This window comes from Trachurus trachurus, assembly GCF_905171665.1.
Source record: "Trachurus trachurus genome assembly, chromosome: 3".
NCBI lineage: Eukaryota > Metazoa > Chordata > Actinopteri > Carangiformes > Carangidae > Trachurus > Trachurus trachurus.
The window spans coordinates 35,535,972-35,556,972 of record NC_139893.1 but is presented as its reverse complement, the minus strand read 5'-3'; the positions used below and the strand labels follow the sequence as shown (position 1 = coordinate 35,556,972).

Genomic DNA, 21,001 nt, shown 5'->3' with positions numbered 1-21,001 from the left:
CAACAATCTCAGTAATACTGAGCTGTGTTCTTGCCCAGTGGTTCTTGTCCGCCTGATTATTTCCGCAGAGATTTTATCAAGGTCAGAAGACTTTGAGTTCTTTAGGGACCAAATAGCCACTAGACTTTTCTTGGAACGCAGGTAGATGGAGGTCACTGTCTCCAATTCCCCTTGGGAGCCAATGAAAGTTGGAGTAAATCAGTAAGAGGCACATTGTTCCATGCCCCTACTGCGGTCCTGTAAAGTAATTTATGTTTAAAGGGGAAGGGTTACAGGCTGGAGCTGTAATCACACTGTAATGACTGTAGAGCGACAGAACGAGATGGATACGGAAGCTGAAAAACAATTTCCACCAGAGAGGGTAATTGCAAACATCACCATCTATTACATGGTTGGTGTGGAAAGGTATAAAAGGAAGTAAACATACCACCCATAAACATAATTTCTGTTTACACATTCTTTGTCAGTAAACAGTTTGGGGGTGTTGGTGGACCTATTACACATTTCAGCATATCCCACACAAGCCGTGACATAATGTTGAACCTAGATCAAACTGGAAGAGCATGTTAACTCTTGAACTCTTAATTGTTCACTAGAAATCAGCTCTTTGTGCTTTCAGCCTCTTTATCTTTTCAATCAAGTATTCCTCAGAGCTTTGGATGAGCCAGAGTTTTAGGAAAAATGCTAGAGATAAAAAATCTTTGAATCTTAAATCGCACACTTTGAAACCATGCCCAAGAACTGAGCAGAGGCCAGATTTCTGTTTTTTTATTTAAGTCTTGGATAAACTTTCTAAGTACAATCACCTTTTTGTTGTATTTGATGCATTTTAAGAGATTATACAGCAGCTTTCGTTTATGTGCAATTTGCGTCCTCATCTTTTGAAAACTGGCTGTTGGATTTCCCTGCATTGTATAGAACACATTTTATTTGGCGTGGTAATCGTTTTTTAGAAAGCTGCTTTAACTTGTGCTTGGCTTTTGCTTGCTATGAGAGGTGGAGGATTGAGCTTTGTGCTCTTAATCTTTGTTGTGTGCAGAAAACTACTCAGCTAAAAAGGCATGAAATTACATGTTAACAACAGTGTAAAAGTGGTTGTATGGCTGCTGTTACAGTAATATGCATGAATTGATCCTATATCCTCACTGACCGTAAAATTGATAAAGTTTAGGGTTGCCTGACTTCTGACTACTATTCTGACAAAACAACACCAGTTATTGATGTGTCTTCAAAACGCAGGGAACTATATAGCGCAGGGCTAGAACAGATGAATATTTAAATTATCAATTAATCTGCTAATTGTTTTACTGATTAATCAGTCGACCATTTATCACTGTGCAAGACGATTGAAAATTGAAAGAATTACCCCAAACCCATTTTCAAATTGCCCAACTAATTGTCCAACACCCAAAGATTTCAGTTTACAGTTATCAAAGCAAGTCTCTCAGTGGAGAAGCTACAAACTAAATTCATTCATTAGTTATTTGACAAGTTGTCAAATTAGTTGTCAAATATATCAATTAGTTATTTGACAAGTTGTCAAATGGATAATTGATGAATCGTTTCAGCTCCAGTATAGGGAGGGAAGAATGTGTTCCCCTTCAATGGGTAAGTGAGCACACTCACATTTACACAATCTTATGTTTTTAAAAATGCTCCTTTAACCTTTTTTGAAAAATGATTACCTTCAAAGCGTGAAGCACCATATTGTTGACCCTAATTTGCAGATTTGAAAAAAGAAGAAGAATTTTTTTTAAATATTCAAAGTAATAGGAACAAAACATCTTTGAATTGAAATGTTGAATTTTCAGGTGTTTAAAGGGACAGTATGGGACTTTATTGGCTTTTTATTGACAAAAATCAAATATCGCTTTCATAAATACGTATTTCACTGAAGTGGAATCGCGCCCGCATACAAACGAGCGCTTTCTCGTACCTTAGAATGAGATGTTACAAGTCGTTACAAACATACAGGGGGGGGTTCACCGAACCTTCTCTGCCATGTTGAATCGCCATGTTTTACGTTCAGTGTCACCGTGGCTGTAAGTAACCTCAAACTCGGGCCGCCGGAGCTTCTCGGCTCGGGGAGAAAGTTTTCCAGACAGCGCCTGTTAAAACTGTCACCACCGTGTAGCTAGTGTGAGGAAGGACGGAGGCACTGGTGTTGCCTTCAGGTGCAGTCAGACACCTGAATGACGCCGTGAGTGACGCCGTCGGCAAACCAACTGGATGTTATTTTACTCGACGAGAGAAAGCCGGTAAAACGTGGGTCAGGTAAACAATACGACATCACCATGACAACATATTGTCACGCCTGTATTGTTTTGCCTCGTGCTGGCGGACCGTTTGTTTACATAGAGGCTTGTTTATCCTGATACATGCAGCGTGTGTTGTTTTTCTGACTTCTGCCCGAGTTTACGTAAACGCAACAGCAAGAATACGTGCCGACATGCAACCGCACCGCTAGATGGGGGTAAATCTCACATACTGTCCCTTTAAACAAGTGTCTTATAAATGGTTAACTAGTGTAAATGTAATCGATAAACTTAAATTGCAGCTTTGAGGGTTCCCACGAAAAATGACCGACAGCAGCCAAGAAGTAGTACTGGTTAGTATATTCATGTCATATCACATATGTTATATGTGTTAATTTTCATTAAACAATAATGCCATCAGGCCCACATCTGAAATATTAAATGTGCTCTGTGCTTTGAACTTTGATGTTATGTAATTTTTAAAATAACAGTAATTATAATAGTATGTAATGATTTGTAATCAATGATTTTTACATAACACCTCTGCTAGTGCTTTCTAACAATAAAAAAAGGAACAAAAACCCAACAAACAGAAATACAGTATCAGCATAAGTGAAACTTACTATTAACTTAAGACTTAATTTTTACCTAATTGTTATTTCCTCTGCTACAGTTTCAGCTCATGACAATTCAGGAGTGTGTTGTTGTTCTCTGCACCAACATTATTTCACATTTTTCAGACAGTTGAATTTAATTTTGTAAGCCCAGATATTTCTCATAGCACAATGGATGGAAGCTCTCTCCCATGCCAAGTTTCTTTTATGCATCTCAAAAACAGTTTGGAATGACATAACTGGTGCTGCTGGTGTTCAAACATGACCACATAAACAGAGAGAGGTTACGAGGAAAAGTGTATCACAGACTTTGGTAAGCTGAGTGAGGAAATTCAGTGGCAGGCAGCCACTTGCCTGACTCACCCTGTGTCTGTTCACCTTACCAATCACAAACACTTGACAAATTCGCCGGACCATTCAAATTGAAAAGGAAGCTTATACCAAGCCTGAGAGACTCAGTTTGCCACTTCTGTTGGTGAAACTGCTGCTGCCTTCTATACATATCTAACTCTTTCTGCTCCTTTTGCGGGTCACTTGAAGAATGTCCTGCGACCTTTCTGGACCAGACAGTGATGTTCTCAGGGGAAACGTCTGATAGCTCAGAAATCCTGAGTCAATGTCAAAGTTAAGACCAGTTGCGTGAGGGAGATGCTGTGGCTCATCTTTCCCACAAAAGTGCATGAATTTATCACCTATGTGCTATTTTGTCAAATTTATAGTGTTGCAGTCTAGTCATCATTTGGATGATGGATGTTTTACATTTCAGTATTTCATCTCTGTTATCACGAGAATTACATTTCATTCTCACGTCGGGGACACATCCAGTCACCTGAACCCTATGCAGATGAAATATAATACACTGGATTTTGGAGGATTTGCTGTAATTACTGCTTTCAAGGTGAATTGCCACATAGAACTGATTCAACAGGGTTTTTTCAATAAGGCAGCATGTCATCATCACCTTGTTGTATTTTGGCGCAATTTTAATGATCCAGGAAACAGATTACACATGTCTTTAATAGTAAATCAATTATTTTATTATGTTTTTCACTTACATGTATTAATCAAGCCTGGATGTACTTTCCTTGGCGAGAGGTTTTATTAATTGTTTTGTCTATAAATGTCAACAACAACAAAAAATCAGCAGACATGTCAACTATTAATGTGTTAGTTGAGAGTGGTGCTTCTGTTTACAGAGATGGTACAGTAGCATTATATAAGAACCATAGATGTTATAACCACTGACACTTTTTTCGTAGCTGTGTCTCAACATATATATCCTACTCATCTCTCTCTATGTGCATAACTAAGCCTGAAGGCATTCTGTCCTAGAAAATAGATGACATATACACTAACTGAGCACAATATTAGGTTATTCATGTAATCAGCCAATCATGTGGCAGCGGTGCAGTGCATAAAGTGGTGCAGATAGAGCTCAGGACCTTCAGGTTATGTTCACATCAAACATCAGGAGGAAAAAGTCTGTTGTTGGTGCCAGCTGATTTTAGAATATTATTTAAACTGCAGAACAGTTCTTGAGAGTTTTCACAGAGAAAGGTGGTGAAAACAGAAATGAATGTCCAGTGAGCGACACCTCTGTGGATGGAAACACCTTCCTGATGACAGAGGTTGAAGGAGACTGACCACACTGGTTCAACCTGTCAAGAAGGCTACAAACCACTCTTTACAACTGTGGTGAACAGAAAGGCATCTCAGAGTGCAGGGCAGGGCATGTCAAACCATGAGGTGGAAGGGCTACAACACAAAAGCACCATGTCAGCTTTGACTCCAGTCAGCCAAGAACAGAAATCTGAGGCTGCAGAGGACATAAAGTCACCAAAACAGGACAGCTGAAAGCAAAGAATGCTCTGATCTATCATGAAATGATGAAATCAACCTGCCCCGTGTTGACAGCCTGTGCTTCTGGTGGTGGTGTAATGGTGACAGGAATATTTTCTTGTCACATTTTGTGCCCCTTAACGCCAGTCAGTCACAGTTTGATTACCGCAGCCTCTCTGAGTATTGTTGCTGACCATGTGCATCCCGTTATGGCCGCATTACCATCCTCTACCGGTTACTTCTAGCATGATAATGCTCCATGTCACGCAGCAAAAATCGTCTTAACTGGTTTTTATAAATATGAGTGTTAGTTTAGAGAAGTTCAGAATCCTCCTCCATCACCAGACCTGAATCCAGCCGCTTAACACCTCAGGAAGTGGTGAAGCAGGAGGTTGGCAGCGTGAATGTGCAGCTGACAAATCTGCAGAAATGATGTGATGTAACTGTGTCAACATACAGCAGAATGTCAAAGGCACATTTCCAACATCTTGCAGAATCCATGCATCAAACGGTGGCAGAGCGAGACAGTGTAAACAGGAGAGGCTGAGCCCCAACGAAACTAAAACCATCACGATTTGTATCGAGGCCAAAGGCTCGGTCAGTTGCCGGGCGACCTATAGATGGTGATAGATCCCCGGAAGCTAAAATAGCTCCAGTGATTTTCTGGTCCAGTCGGTGAGACTTTTCGGGAAACCGCCTGGGACTGGAGCCGTGTAAGATGACCCCTCGCTCCACCCATGCCATGAAGAATTGAGGCTAGCAAAGTGAGGGCACAACCCAGTATTAGTGTTTCTAATAAAAGGCTTGGCAGTCACCTGCCATGTAATATTAGAATGGCTCATGACTCATCCAGGAATCAGGAATCACAATTCAAAGCAGAGTTTCTGCACATATGAATGTTTGATGTTTGGCTGCTTTAATAATGCGTTGTTTTGGGAGATGATGTATTCTCCCAGCTTCAGTGATGTACCCTACAATACAATTAGTTATGTGCACGGCAAGCATATGAGAGCAGATCCTTAAAATAAAACAAACGTCTTGCTCTGCTGTTCTACTCCATTCACTAGCCATACTGAATAAATCAGATTATCCTGACTGAAATGATTGAAATAAAATATATACTTTGAGTCGGTACATATTGGCCGCCTGCCAGTCACCAGTCTGCCTCAGCTCACATGCTTCAGCCCATCAGACACACTTCACAAATAGGGCAATCTGTTTAAATGAGGAAGGAGGTGTAGCAGGTCTGTGATGCTGCTGTGTGCTCCCGCTGAGCATGCACATATAAACGCATGCTGAGAATGTCTGGACACTTTGCACACCCACCACTACCTTGTCATGCCATGTCACCTGTTTTTAGCTTCCCCTATGTAATCTGGAGAAGTTGTCCCTGTTCCATCACATGGAGGATTTATAGTACAGGTATATACAGACACAAACCATGCATACAAAACTCATCTGTTCTGTGAGGGAACTAAAGCAGGCTTTTTGTCTGCTAGTTCTTTCAATAACAATGTGAGCTGATTCTGAGGTGACCTTCCTACAATAACACTTTGACAGCTACTGTGCAATGAAAGGGAATGAATAGAAATTTAGAAAGATATCAGTATAATGGCAACTTATAAATCACTCTTTAACAAAATGGAAGTAGCCTTCAGCCATTAAAGATTGTTTTTATAGCAAAGATTGGCATATTGGAATCTTTACTGTAAAATTCTTAGAAGAAAATGTACATGTTTTATATACACAGATCAAACAACAAGCCAATCCAGAGAAAATTATCACCCAACTTGCAGTTCCCCTTAGCGCTATGAAGCATTTTGTTGTTTTGGTTTTACAACCCACAACAGCTCACCATAGTTATTTCCAGTAGGTAGGCAGCTGTTCCCACCTCTAATAAACGGACTCTACTCCACTCCCTGCCCTTCACCAAAGTTACTGCAACACCAATCTGGTGAACATAGGAGAGCATTTAGTAGCTGAAGAGTGAGATTTTGGTTCAGAACAAAATAAATGAGCTATTAAAAGATATCACACAAACAGAGGAAATATGTTGCTCAATGTTGGATGCAGCTGCTTGGTAATGTGTCTTTTTCATAGTCAAAGTTTGTTGCACTATCCCCATGGTGGACAAAGTAGAGTTTTCCGTGAACTTAAAATAAATTACACACAGTCCCTAAACAAGAGTGACAATCAGAGTTCAGTATATAGTATGTTATAATATTAAAACGGATTCAATCCACTTCTGGCAGGTTGTAACATCCTTTATTTTCTCTGATAACTAATAAGTCATTATATCCTAAGCAGAATGTTAGTGTGAAATAAACCCATGCTTGTCCCTGAGACAGCTCAGATCTTAACGGTTTTGTCATCATTTTCACAAGGACGATGACTCTCGCTGATACATTTCATGAATATTTTCAAAAGGTTAGAGAGAGCTGTGAAATTGCACCAGGCTTTTAAAACACTGTGTCATTGTGTTTTGTGACTCTCTGAGGTGATTTTTAAAGGATGTTTCTTGGCAGCCTTTGCTTGTGTCTGACAGGCAGCAGTAGAGAGGCAGACAGGAAACACAGGAGCGAGAGAAACAACATGCAACAAAGGTTCCCAGCCTGAGTTGACCATGGGCATTGTGATTTATGTGGAATCCATTCTGTCCCATTCAGCTAGCAGAGCGCTAACTATTTGAAATGCAGGTCCTACACCCTCGCAGGAGTTGAACCATCATGAACAACAAGGGGGAGATGCTGCTGTGGTTGTCCTGGGCTGAGAAGACAGCGCACATGATTTATACTGAGTAAATAATAGACCAATACTTTGGCAGTTCTGAGAGCTCAGCGCTTTTAGAAATCCAGGTATTTGCATTCATAGGTTAACACGGATTCTATTTCAAATCAAATGTCTCAAAAGCTGCACTTAACTTTTACAGATTAAATTGATTTGCTCATTTTATGACCTGGCGACAGTAAAACACTCTTTAACCACCTCAGATCAAATGAGATTAAGTAAATCAGACTCTTAATGTTGTGTCTATTTAATCTCACAGGTGTTCTATGGAAAACATAACTGAATTATGATGCTTTTTGTTGTTAAAGGGACAACGATGAGTTTGTATTTGGTTATAAAAAAGTCTCATATTAATGTGGATGAATCTACGCTACCCACACTTGTTAATGGCTCCATTTTCGATAAATATATTGTTTTGTCGTTATTTTGTTATTTTAATTCATGGTGGAAATGCTGGGTGAGCCGACCAGCGTTTCCTTACTTTCGGTTTCGCGGACGCTGCCCGGCGGGTCATGAGAATAACGCTGTCTTGCGCCGGTCCAAGAATTTCACTGTGCGCGCGGAGGGTCATGGCAAATGTAGTAGGAGAACACTTCGCTTTCCAAAACTCCTCGTTGTCCCTTTAAGATATGGAAAGTAAATCAACACAGACACATTTTTTTTTCGCAGCTAACTTTGTCACATGCTACAAGTATAATCTAGTATAATATGTAACTTTTTTGTATTAAAATAACTACTGAGATCCATGTTGTATATTAAGTTAAATTGTGTACTTGCATTAACCCTTTTTTTTTTTTTTTTATTCAAAGTTCAAAGCCAGATCGTAATCCACAGATTTTAGATGCCAGTTAAGATTTTGGTCATTCTTCACTTTACAGTGGGTACGGAAAGTATTCAGACCCCTTTAAATTTTTCACTCTTTGTTTCATTGCAGCCATTTGCTAAAATCAAAAAAGTTCATTTTATGTCTCATGAATGTACACTCAGCACCCCATCTTGACAGAAAAAAACAGAAATGTAGACATTTTTGCAAATTTATTAAAAAATAAAAACTGAAATATCACATGGTCATAAGTATTCAGACCCTTTGCTCAGTATTGAGTAGAAGCACCCTTTTGAGCTAGTACAGCCATGAGTCTTCTTGGGAATAATGCAACAAGTTTTTCACACCTGGATTTGGGGATCCTCTGCCATTCTTCCTTGCAGATCCTCTCCAGTTGTCAGGTTGGATGGTGAACGCTGGTGGACAGCCATTTTCAGGTCTCTCCAGAGATGCTCAATTGGGTTTAGGTCAGGGCTCTGGCTGGGCCAGTCAAGAATGGTCACAGAGTTGTTCCAAAGCCACTCCTTTGTTATTTTAGCTGTGTGTTTAGCTGCAGCTGAGAAAAAAACCCCATAGCATGATGCTGCCACCATGTTTCACTGTTGGGATTGTATTGGGCAGGTGATGAGCAGTGCCTGGTTTTCTCCACACATACCGCTTAGAATTAATGCCAAAAAGTTCAATCTTCGTCTCATCAGACCAGAGAATCCTATTTCTCATAGTCTGGGAGTCCTTCACGTGTTTTTTGGCAAACTCTATGCGGGCTTTCATATGTCTTGCATTGAGGAGAGGCTTCCGTCGGGCCACTCTGCCATACAGCCCCGACTGGTGGAGGGCTGCAGTGATAGTTGACTTTGTGGAACTTTCTCCCATCTCCCCACTGCATCTCTGGAGCTCAGCCACAGTGATCTTTTGGTTCTTCTCTACCTCTCTCACCAAGGCTCTTCTCCCACGATTGCTCAGTTTGGCTGTACGGCCAGGTCTAGGAAGAGTTCTGGTCGTCCCAAACTTCTTCCATTTAAGGATTATTGAGGCCACTGTGCTCTTAGGAACCTTGAGTGCTGCAGAAATTCTTTTGTAACCTCCAATGAAGGAGAAGAACCATCTCAAGGAGGATCAGAAGAAATGGACAGCATGCGAGTTAAATATGAGTGTCACAGCAAAGGGTTACTTATGACCATGTGATATTTCAGTTTTTCTTTTTTAATTTGCAAAAAGTTCTACATTTCTGTTTTTTTCTGTCAAGATGGGGTGCTGAGTGTACATTAATGAGAAATAAAATGCACTTGATTTTAGCAAATGGCTGCAATGAAATAAAGAGTGAAAAATTTAAAGGGGTCTGAATACTTTCCGTACCCACTGTATATACAGTATTTTAACCGGCAATTTTTAGAGAAACAAGCTTTATGACAATGGAGGCTCATAATTAAAAAATGTATTCAGTGTTGTTGTTGTTTTGTTTGTTTTAACAGATATAATGACTGTGTCAGTTCATTTTGAAGAGGAGCAGCCCAGTAGTATCATCCTAAACAACTGACACTTAAAAATAATCCACAGTGAGAGTTGCTGACTCTCTGACTATTTCTATCATCTTGATTGTGAACTATAGAAGACTATATACTACATGTGTCTTTCTTGCATTTTCTTTTTTTTCAACCTCTGTCCTTTACTTTTTCCAAGGGCAGACTGTGTACTTTGAGTTGGCAAAAAGTTGAGTCAGTGTAGTTTTATTGCACATTAAATGATCACAGATACAAGGCTTCATAATAACCACTGTATGAAAGCAATTTCCAGACAACACAGTGTGAAAAACTGTAAATGGCTGCTGAGTGCCACACGGAGGCTTTCACAGTGTTCTTGCTCACATCATACGCAGCTTTGAGGATGGCTGTGTATCACAAGCTATCTAGGAGTCAGCCTCTGGGCTCCATGTGCCCACTGATGTGGAGCAGCAGAGTGGTCACTGTGTACGTTTGGGGGTGGCTAAAAAGGGGCTGCTCTGTTTGTGTGCGTGTGTGTGTGTGTGCTGCTAACCAAAGACAGACAAGAGCCCGCTGTAACCTGCGCGTGTGTGGGGATGACGGTGGTAATGTGTGTAGTGGGAGTGAGAATTCAGGTTTAGACAGTGGGCAAGAAGCCAGTGCATGACTGCATCATTGTGTGGACTATGCAGTTCAGTGAAGGGGAGATTTGATATTTTCTTCCTCTCGGTAGGGCCTTCCTTTAAGCCACAGCTTTGCCCAGGGAACACTCACAAAGGAGTCTTCTGCTGCAGCTGGCAGAATCCTGCTACGTGATCTAAAACCAATTTCGCTATTTGAATAAGCTAACACTTATTTCCTTATCTTCTCCTTGCAGTCCAAAAAAATCCAGGCTCAACTGAAAGAACTGCGGTACGGGAAAAAGGATTTAATTTTTAAGGTAAGCTCAAACTCAAGGGGGGGGGGGGGGGGGGGGGGGGGTTGGTTTTATAGTAGATCCAGACCAGACGTAAACAGGTACTTCAGAACACCTTGAAAGGATGATCCCATCACAAGCTACTCCAATTAATTCAGTCTTCAATTACAAAGTCCCGTCCAGCAAGGCAGTAGCCTGCAAAATCAATCGGCCAGCGCTTAGTCCGCATGTCCTCTGCCCCTTACTTTGCAAGGACTGAACGTTCTGAAATCTGAGCGCTCACGTAATATTTATTGACATTTACTGATATGTAGGTTGACCTTTCGGGTCTTATTTGCAGCGTTAAAATGTCAGTAGACATTTCTGCCACAATGCCAGTTCCTAAATGTATGTTTTGATCCCTGAGCCTCATCAGTCCTAAAGCTGTGTCGGACATAAATGAATAAAAAGCACTCTGTTCCCCATAGACCGAACGTTGTGCTTCCAGCCCGACTCCTGAATATGTTGTCCCTAGATGTCCTGGTCCTTGTTCTATTTCTAGCCTGTGAATGATGGATGCATCGACTTGTTTGTTTGGTGTCACAGCTCGTAAATCGCTGTCTCTAAATTGCATCAGTCACTCACCCAAAACAGCGTTACCGCTCGCCGTTACCGAACACTTCATGTGGACATTTAACAGCAGATGGTTTTTGAGATTTGTAGGGTGGTGGTGGGTGGGGAGGGGTAAAGCTAATTTGATGGCACTTCTCTTTGTCTTGTAAAAACAGTCATCTCGGGGATGACAGGCAGTGCTTTTCTCTCTGATGGAAAGGTCAGAGGGAAATGCATCATGTCCCTGTGACCCAGCCACCCCGCCCCCGATCCCTCCAGCTATTCCTGAAAAACTCATCTGTATTTCCCCCATATGCTGTGATCAAAAGCTCAGCTGGGGATGAGGGAGCAGGAAGTAGAGAAGAGTCACTCAACTTACTGAAATGTCATCAGGCTCACAGGAGGGGGGCGGGGGGGGGGGGGGGGGTGTCTGTCAAGGCACCTTGACCGGGAGGCAATTGAATTGGTTATGATGGCTGTTGTGCCCTATCAAAGCAGAATGTCACAGTACACAACAGCACAACAAGCCCACAAGACTGGAGACCAAGCAAAGTCAAAAACCTAATTATTTTATCTTGGACTCCAGTCCGTTTTTCACTGAACTGACAGGTATGGTAATGGAAGGGGGAAAGAAAACAGGAAAAAAAACTTGTGAGTCCATAAAAACTGAAAAAGGGAGTTGTTTTGACAAAATGGAATAATGCAGATTCGCAAAATGAGGACATGCTGCACTTGGAGTACTAGACATGAAGTAGTCAGTATTGTCAGTGTTTTCTCCGGTTGAGGATTTTCCATTAATAGCATTCGGATTTGAAGGACAACTTAAAATAAAAAAACACACTCTACTCTGTGAATCCAAACCATGCAGTCCCAGCACTAAACTGTAAACATTACACAGAGGAAGGTTCCCCTTCACTGGCTCAGCAGCAAGATTAAAAACTTTAGAGGGACTGACACTGCCTTCCCTGCTGTTTCCCCTAAGAGACAATATTTTTTTGGCAGAGGAGCCGTATGCGAGCCTTCACATCTTCTTCTCTCCATCAGTCCACTTTTTAAAATTCACCCCCAGAGCTGTTTCTCCTCCAGCTCGGGAAAAACACAGAAAAGAAAAATGACGAGTTGATGTAGCTGCATGCCTCGTCTACCAGAGTGGCGAGTACCCCACTGACCCCCTCACCTTCATAATGGACTCAGCAGCAGAAATATGGAGCTTTAGACTTGGAGGCACCAACCCTGAAACTCAGCATTTCTGGGTCAGTGGCCGTGTGCCGGCAGCCCTCAGAGGAATCTCCACTGATGATGCCCTGTGTAATAGATGGAAGGATAGATGGATGGAGTCCTTCAATTAATCCCAAAGGGAAATTAGAGTAACAGCCCCTTATTGTACTGCTGCATAGAAACACATACAGACAGATCCTTTTAGAAGACAAACTAAGAGCAGGCTATTTTTTTTTTTTTTCATTCTCTGTGTGTGTTTGAGAGCCAACCCAGCCTGGAGTCATAATTATTCCAGACGCTACACTTTCTTCAACTCAAACATAGAGTTTTTTTTTTGCAATATTCCTTGTGAATCCACCATATAAACATATGAAAAAATGTTTAGGAAAGCTCAAAGTATGTCACTTTGTAATAGTGCTCTTACCATCGTATATTATAATGTCCACTGATGGTAATTTAATGGCAAATATCTAATACCTTGTCAGTCACTTTAAAATTGGACTCTTTTTATCATTACCCTTCGATATTCTTCATATTAAATAATTCATGTGTCTATCAGCGAACACTTACGCCTTTCATTTGCCATTTGCCACAAGGAGATTATACACAATCTTTTGTGTCCATGATTAAAAGAACCAGCTTTATTACTTTTTGATTCCGTCTCGTCGAGCGCCGTCCGACAGCTACAAATGACTTGGTCCTCTAACTCCCCGTGAATAAAAAAAAAAGAAGACTTTCTGAGAGTAAAGATCATACTCTTTTTGGCTTCCCTGAAAACCCCCACAGAGGTGACTGTTGCACCGTCCTTGACTAAGATTGCGTGACTCATCTATCGCAGGAAAAAAAAACGTACACATCATTTCAGCTGCCACGGAGAGTGGTACGAGTGACAGACGTGTTCATCAAAATTACCCCTCGGCTGGCAGCAATCGAGTTGAAAATGAGATGAAACTGGTGAAGGTGCCAAGTGCACCCCCCCACCTCTCCCCCCACACACACACCCCACAACCCCACGCCCAGTCGCCCACACACTGAATCTGGAAAAGTAACCAAAAAACAGCCTCATCCCCCTCGAAACTTGCAGAGACTGTTGTTGCTGTTTGACCTTGGCTGATTCAGACTATAAGTCCATTCCCTTTATCACTTTGAGAGGCCACTAAAAGACGCCCAATAAAAGTTCATGGCTCAATGTCCATCACCAAGGCCAGTTCTCCACAGACTGAATGCAGATTATACACCAACACAAGTTCTCTCTTTTCTCCTCGATGATGAATTTATCAATAATAAAAAAAAAGCAGGAGCTCAGTTGATCCTCATATGGAGTTATTGGCTCATTTACTGACAAAAAAAGGCCTTTTGTGTTCAGGGATTAAACTCCAGCAGTGATAGTCATTAGGGGGTTTCATGGTTCCAGGGGGTCTGCTTCTATAACGGCCAAGAATAAACCTTTCTTCTCTCTTTTCCAATGTGGCTTTAAATGAACTTTTGCTTATCTGCCTGTCTATACCCTCTGGCCTCTGCACCTTTCTCTATAGACCACAGGTATTACTTACCAAAGCATTTCAGCACTAAACCCAAACTAAGGCTGAAATCATTGTAATGCAGCTATGAGTGTGGAGCTTTGTGAGATCCCTGTGCTTTCCTGTTTAAACACACAACAAGCCATCCACAGAGTGCTAAAAGCATATCATGTACATGGGTTTTAGCGCTCAATCAATGTGTGTAATTGTGTGTGTTGTTTGGTGAATGACTCATGATACAGATTTTTAAAAAGTCAGGACAAAAGTGATGATGAGGAGTGAAATAATGAAGAGTGGCCTTGGTCGTTGTTGCTATAGATCTGTGCTAGTGATGATGGTGCAGGGGGGGATGAAGAAATGCTTTGTTTGCACAGAACAAAGACAGTTCAGCTGATTTAAAAGTCATGTCTGTCTGCAGGGGCAGCAGCTCATGGACCTGGAGCACAAGTTAACCGTAGCCAAGGAGGAGCTGGAGAAGACGGCACTGGATAAGGTGAATAATTCAGACAATAAAAAAAATCATCATTGAAATGAATACTGTTATTCTTTCCCTGTTGTTCTGATCTGTTCATGATATTTCTGTCATTATTTGTACAGTCTCACTCTTAGCTCCCCCTGCCTCTCTCTCATCTGACCCATTTAAACCCTGCAAAGCCAAACAGTGAATACAGAATTTACATCTAAATTATTTAACGAGTAAAATGAGCAAAGTCATATTAGTCTGTGTAAATTCGCACTTTCACAGAGTGGGTGGTTTTGAGGATTAAAGTTAAATGTAAAGGTGAGAAAGCAAAAAAAAAAAAAACGATATCATCCTCAGTAATGAGAAAACTGTCATTACTGTGGATGCATTTTCAAGATGTTTGGCTTCAGTGGGCTGGACACATGCAGCAGCTTTAATTTAATGCTGTTTTTATATGTGGTTATTGACACACTGTCACTGGGGGCAGGCTAGATTGGTTAAAGATGCATGGGGAGAAAAGTGCTGATTAGAGAAACAGGTAGTTCTAGCGCTCATCTCGGGAGTATTGACATCAGAGGGAGTTGTAAAATGATTTAACCAATCATCCTGCCTATTATTATTATCGATTAAAGGTAAATGATCATTTGAACGTTCCGTCTTTTTTATTCCTCTGGTGAGTTCTGCTTCATGTCTTGCCTTACGATGTCTCTTAGTGCATCTAAAGTAGTTTAAAGCTTTAACGCCTAAGTAAATTTCTCATGTGGATGGAGGGAAGAACAGAGGGATTCAGACATTCTTGGTGTGTGTGTGTGTAATCTTGTTTGGGGACAGGAGTCCCAGATGAAGGCGCTGAAGGACACAGTTCACATCTGCTTCTCAGCTGTCCTGCACAACCAGCCCAGCAGCAGCCACAGATTTCCCACCTCCCCCAGCCACTTGTTCAGATACTCATCGCTCATCAACAGCTCCAGAGTCACCTTTCAGCAGCCACATGCCAAGGTAATTCACTATTCAACGTCGTTCTGTCTGATGTAATGTTAATCCAGAGGAACACCCGGGTGTTGTAAAAGTCGGCCTTTTTATATTTAATGAATGTGGTGAGTGACACGCTCAGACTAGCACACTGTACTGTACTGTATATCTACTGCAGATCAGGTCTGTAAACGTATTTATGCTCTGCAGAAATGTCACACAACACCATTCATACAGTGTGAGGAGTTTATGTTGTTCATTCTGAAGTAAACAGTCCTTGCATATACTGTACAGTACCTCCACAGTCTGAAAATACATACAGTATATTTCCTGGTTGTAATACTCTTCTCCTCTGTCTCTTCTAAATACAAACATGCTGCCAAGTAAATAATTTGCTTCACTAAATAATTTAACCAAGCAGTCACACACGTTTTTATGATTTAATCAAATCAAATCAAAACGGCCTTTTTAAGCCACATATACACAACTATAAATGTTCTGTAATTATGTTGTTTACCACTTTTTTTATTTTTTTTTTTTATAGTTTTCAGGTTTAAATTAGCAAAAAAACATAATTGTAAACCCTTTTAGAGACATTATGTGGTTGATATTGGTTCAGTTTACACTGATTACTTCTGAATCTGAATGAATGTGCATACATTCTGTCCTGAGCCACATCTGTGGTTCATTGTTGCTCTCAGGTAAATGGCTAGTAAACCTGTTTTGAAGTGTCAAACTAACAGACAGGTGAAACACTGAAGGAGAAACCAGTGTCTAAGTGTCTAAGTGAAGTCTTGAGCCACCAAAAGTCACCAGAGCAGCTTCAGTGCTCTTTTTTTGCAGGGAAGAAGACTGTTCTCCCAAAACATGTTCCCTCACATGATGTTTCTATGGTGGTGGTGATTGTTGTCTAACATGTCACAGCAAGATCTCCCAAGGGATTTAATCTGGGTTGAGGTCTGGTGACTGTGAAGCATAAGCTTCAAATCAAATCACTCGGTGACCCCTGGTGCCCTGTGGATAAGGACATTCTCACCCGTCTCCCTCCCTTTGGTCCAGTTTCTCCTTTAATCTGTTACACGTCTATATTTTATCCATTACTATTACAATTATAGCTGAGCTAACAACTTACCTGAGTAATGATATTAGCAGTAAACATTCACCGCAGCCGTTTGTGCCATACATGTCTCGGTGGTAATCATAGCTGATTGCAGCGTCGGGACATTCATTTTTCTTTCCAAGGCAGCTTCATTCACTGTGGCCTTGAATTAAAAATGCACACTGAATGCAAAATGCATTTCCGCTGGCCTTTGCTATTATCACCAGCATGACCAATGGGCCCTTTTCACAGTCGACATTTTGACTTTTCAAAGCAGGAGAAGCTCAGGTATAATTAATACCTTTAACAATGTCTCTGTTCCATTTTAGTGTATCAGTGGGGCCATGTCAAAGAGCGAGCGTGCAAAACAGAAGTGCCCCGGAACACGTAGAGCTAAATAGAGTGCAGGCCTTGTTAATCTTATTAATAAGAGCTCCACTTATTACCGCTCTGCCACGTTCCACGGTGTCTGCGATGAAAAGCCCTGTTTGTCCTGCAGTATCTGGTCAATTTGGTTGTCGGTGACCCCGGTTTAAAGACGGCACTTACACTGTCTCAGGATGAAAAGGAGATAAGTTTGTTTTGTGGGATGGGCGTTGGATTTGGGATTTGCCTCTGTAATGGCGGAGTATAATTTTCCCGCTGACTTTCCAGATAAGATAAAGCGGGCTACTGTTTTTCTCCCCCTCTCGTCTCTGTGTAAACACTTTCAAATTGAAATTCATTTCACACTGTAACTCCCAGCTTGGTGACATCATGGAATATAACTCAGTGCCAAAATATTCACCTCACCGCACATCACAGCGCACATAATGCACTGTCTGCGATATGAATTTAAGTGTTAGCCGATTATTACCTCCTTTTCAAGTGGCTATTTGTCAGTCTGATGCCCTGAGTATCATTCTCAAGAGAGAAATAGCCCAAGAAATAATTACTACCAAATATAACAGTTGGGCAAATACGATTCCAGGGGTTGTTCAGAATAATAACATGTCTAAATCAAGCAGCAGTCTAAGTAATTTATGTCAGTCTTTATATTCTATGGCGCTGTTGCTTTCAAAGTAAAGCCCAATTACTTTGGGGCATTATGGGAGTTTTGCTATGTTAGACTTACATTTGTTCTCTATGAAATTATTAATTCGGTGTGACACAGTCTTTGTTTGGAGCCTCTCAAAGTCAAGGTCACAGTAGACTCAACTAAGAGCTCAGGATTTAATCCCTTTTAGGAGTTAAAAAAAAAAAGACGACTGCCGAGAGGATTCATTGTAAAAAATAGGATTATGCCTTCACTGTAGATATCACTTCTTGTTTTGCCAGTGAAGCGAGTTGACGGTTAACAACTAATGTCAAGTGTCAAGGTCTTACCTATAGTCGATACCTCTTTCTTTATTAAAAAATACAATACGGTCTGAATCAAAGTTGTCCTTTTACTCTGAAGACTTAAAAAAAAAAACACTGAGCTGCAGAATATACACATCACTTTTATTTCTTGAAAATACACCTCGCAGCACCTATGGTTATTTCCCCCCCCAACAAGCAGTCATGTCAGCCTCAATCAGAGATGGCGTCCATTGTGATTTGTGAGAAGCGGTCGCTGCAGTCACTTTGAAATCATCCAGTCGGCCACGGCATCACTGTGCCTTATCTAGCCACGATCCTGGTGAGCAGTTCTGTCTTTAAGAGGCTTTTCTCCCCTCAAAGCAGTCACAATTTACTCTGCGTCTGTTCTCGGGTGCCTCAGACGTTTGACGTGCCACTTTACACTTTATTTATTTATTAGTCTGTTTATTTATTTTTTCAGCCGTTCCTCGTCACGCTTCACTGCCACCGTCCAGACCACCGGCGTCATCGCTTGTCTTTCTGCTGCATGCAGCAACAAAACAAAAATTTTGTAATTGACGCTTTCCGTCCACATTCAGACTCTCTGTGTTGGTGTTCGCAGCAAGAACAGGATGATCCCATTATAAGTGTTTACTTCCCCGTCATTTTCCTCATGATACTGTGAGACAAATAAAAATCCAAGCACTTTGGCAAAATAAGCATCTCGCAAAATAAAAGACAAGTAAACTCAAGATGGGTGTGGGTTGACTTTTTCTTTTATGCTAATGAAGTTATTACTCCCCACTTCATTAGCATACAAATAGCAACACTCCACTTGTGAGCAGTTGCTAGCTCCATTATTTCCTGTGGGCGCCGTGCACTATGACGGGCTGTCTGATGAATCTGAGCGCACCCTCACTGTAAAGATTACTGGGGCGCTCCATCTGTCCACTCTGCCTGTGCCTGTGGAGGTGGGTCAGATCTCATTTAAATCACTGCCAAATTGATCTCAAGTTAAGTCATAAAGAATAACACACAATAACCATTGCCGTGCATGAAAGAGCCAAACGGTCCCCAGCAAAGGAATTAGGCAACGGTCCACCGACAGAGGCAAATGTCAACACGTTAGCTCTTTGATGGGCGCGTGGTGTTCCTCATTATGCTAATTAAGACCGTAAAAGAGCGCAACGGAGTTATTGCATCCTTCATCTTGGTTCCTGTTGTGTAGTTTTCGACTTCACGTATTAGTATAAGTGAAATGTAGCTGAGAGCATTTAGTTAGACAAGCTCATACAGTATGGCTGAAAATGCACAGCTAATGTTATGCTAATTATTGTCGGTTATCAAAGGGAAGTTATTTTGCACATAGCTGGGTTTAATAGCGCTACCACCCATGTAGATGGAAGGAAGAAAGAAAGAAAGCTGTTAACACATGGGGAGAAGTCTTTATCTAATCAGAGGGTGATACAATAATAAAACATACATTTGAGTTTCATGAGCACACTTAGACTAAAATCTACTCTGTGTTTTTTTTTTTAAATCCAAAGTGGGTAAGTGCAGGGATGTTTGTTCAAGTGCTTACTGACACCACTTTGTGATTCACGCGCGTAGTTTGAGTTAACATAATGGGCCTTAAGCTCTGGTTGACGCCGTACATAAGACTCTCCCAGACCTTGGCCCTCGCTGTCTCTCTCTCAACCCCCCTCCCCCCCCCCCCCCCACACACACACTTACTCCCTCACACACTCCTTCTTGCTGGTGAAAGATTCATTAGTCTGAGGATGCAGAGATCAGCAAGATTGGAGTGGAAGTTGCTTCATATTTAACAGTCTCAGAGAGAGAGCCAATTCTTGTGGTCCGATAGCATGCAATTTTCATCAAAGTAATGGGAGATGATGTCTTAGATGCTCGGAGCACTGAGCCAGAGGAGAAATCAGGCATTTCATAGCCCTGCTCTCAGCATTTACTATTTACTTTTATGATTGTTTCCTTGTCTATGTAAATCGACAGGAAATTCCATCTCTGCTACATGAGGAGGAGCTATAGGTGGTTGACGGGGCGGAAAAGAAAGTAGCTTCAAGACATTTATCAGCTGACTTAGGATAGAATAACATTTACGTTATGCAGCAAATATGGGGGAACTTACCAAGAGATCCACTGAAGTGGTGTTTTCTGATAAAACTCATTTTTGAAATGTAATTATACTTCAATATTAAACTTTCACAGTCAGTCAGTTACAGGTTTCCAGAGGAGAAAATAAAGAATACATAATAGAATATATATTTAAGAAGTGAGACCTATTAGATTACGCCACATTTTATGTCTAAGTGAAGTCTACATTTAAACATAAATATTTCCTGATGATGAATTTTGATTCTTTGTTTTTTTTTCTTATCAAGTGTCACTGTCCCTCTGCAGAAGAAACAGCATGTGAAATCTCCTCCTTCTTCCATCGCTGCTCTGTAAACTTCTGCTGATTCTGACAGATGCCGACAAACGTTAGGAAATAATGTATGAAGTGTTCGCTTTTGGTCACTTCCCCAAGTAAAGTCACTTCCACTGAACCTAGCTAAAAAGATGTTCCTTCAGATGACAGAGTAAGAATGGGCTTTGACAGTGACAGGTTACGACTGCTTGTGTTCGTCTTGAAAACCCACATCTTGCTTTATGCTCACCAGAGACCACTTCTGACCCAGTTAAAGCAGGTACTACACTCTAGTCCTGTGCAGAGGTCTGGCTGCAGCACAGGAGAAGTATCTGCACCTATTTGTTTACTCTGTGATGCTTAGCCAGACAAATACTGTATCCAATACAAACATCATCTCCTATATTACTATTGTGCAATATAGTAGAATGTAACCCTCAGTACATATTTGTATTTGTCTGCTTTGTATTTTTTCTCCACCACATTTATCTGACAGTAGTAGTTATTAGTCAGACACACAACAACTTATGATTAAAATGCTATATATACAGTAATAGGTTAAATCAGTGTATTCTTGTCACATTTCAGAAGGCGTGTAGGTTGTTGTCAGTTCTACAAAGAAGAGATCCTCCCTCGAGAAGAATTAAATGTATCCAATACTTCAAAAAAAAAAAAGAT

General features: G+C 41.1%; 1 protein-coding gene across 1 annotated transcript in view; it reads left to right on the top strand.

Annotated features, from left to right (window-relative positions):
* The window catches only part of luzp2 (leucine zipper protein 2), a gene marked incomplete at its 3' end in the record, with an annotated part of 160,469 nt that overhangs the window by 126,617 nt on the left and 12,851 nt on the right, over positions 1 to 21,001 (top strand). The window contains exons 7-9 of the mRNA XM_083999239.1: positions 10,677 to 10,739; positions 14,463 to 14,537; positions 15,339 to 15,506. Coding sequence (XP_083855365.1) covers positions 10,677 to 10,739; positions 14,463 to 14,537; positions 15,339 to 15,506 — 306 coding nt within the window. The remainder of the gene's footprint in view (positions 1 to 10,676; positions 10,740 to 14,462; positions 14,538 to 15,338; positions 15,507 to 21,001) is intronic.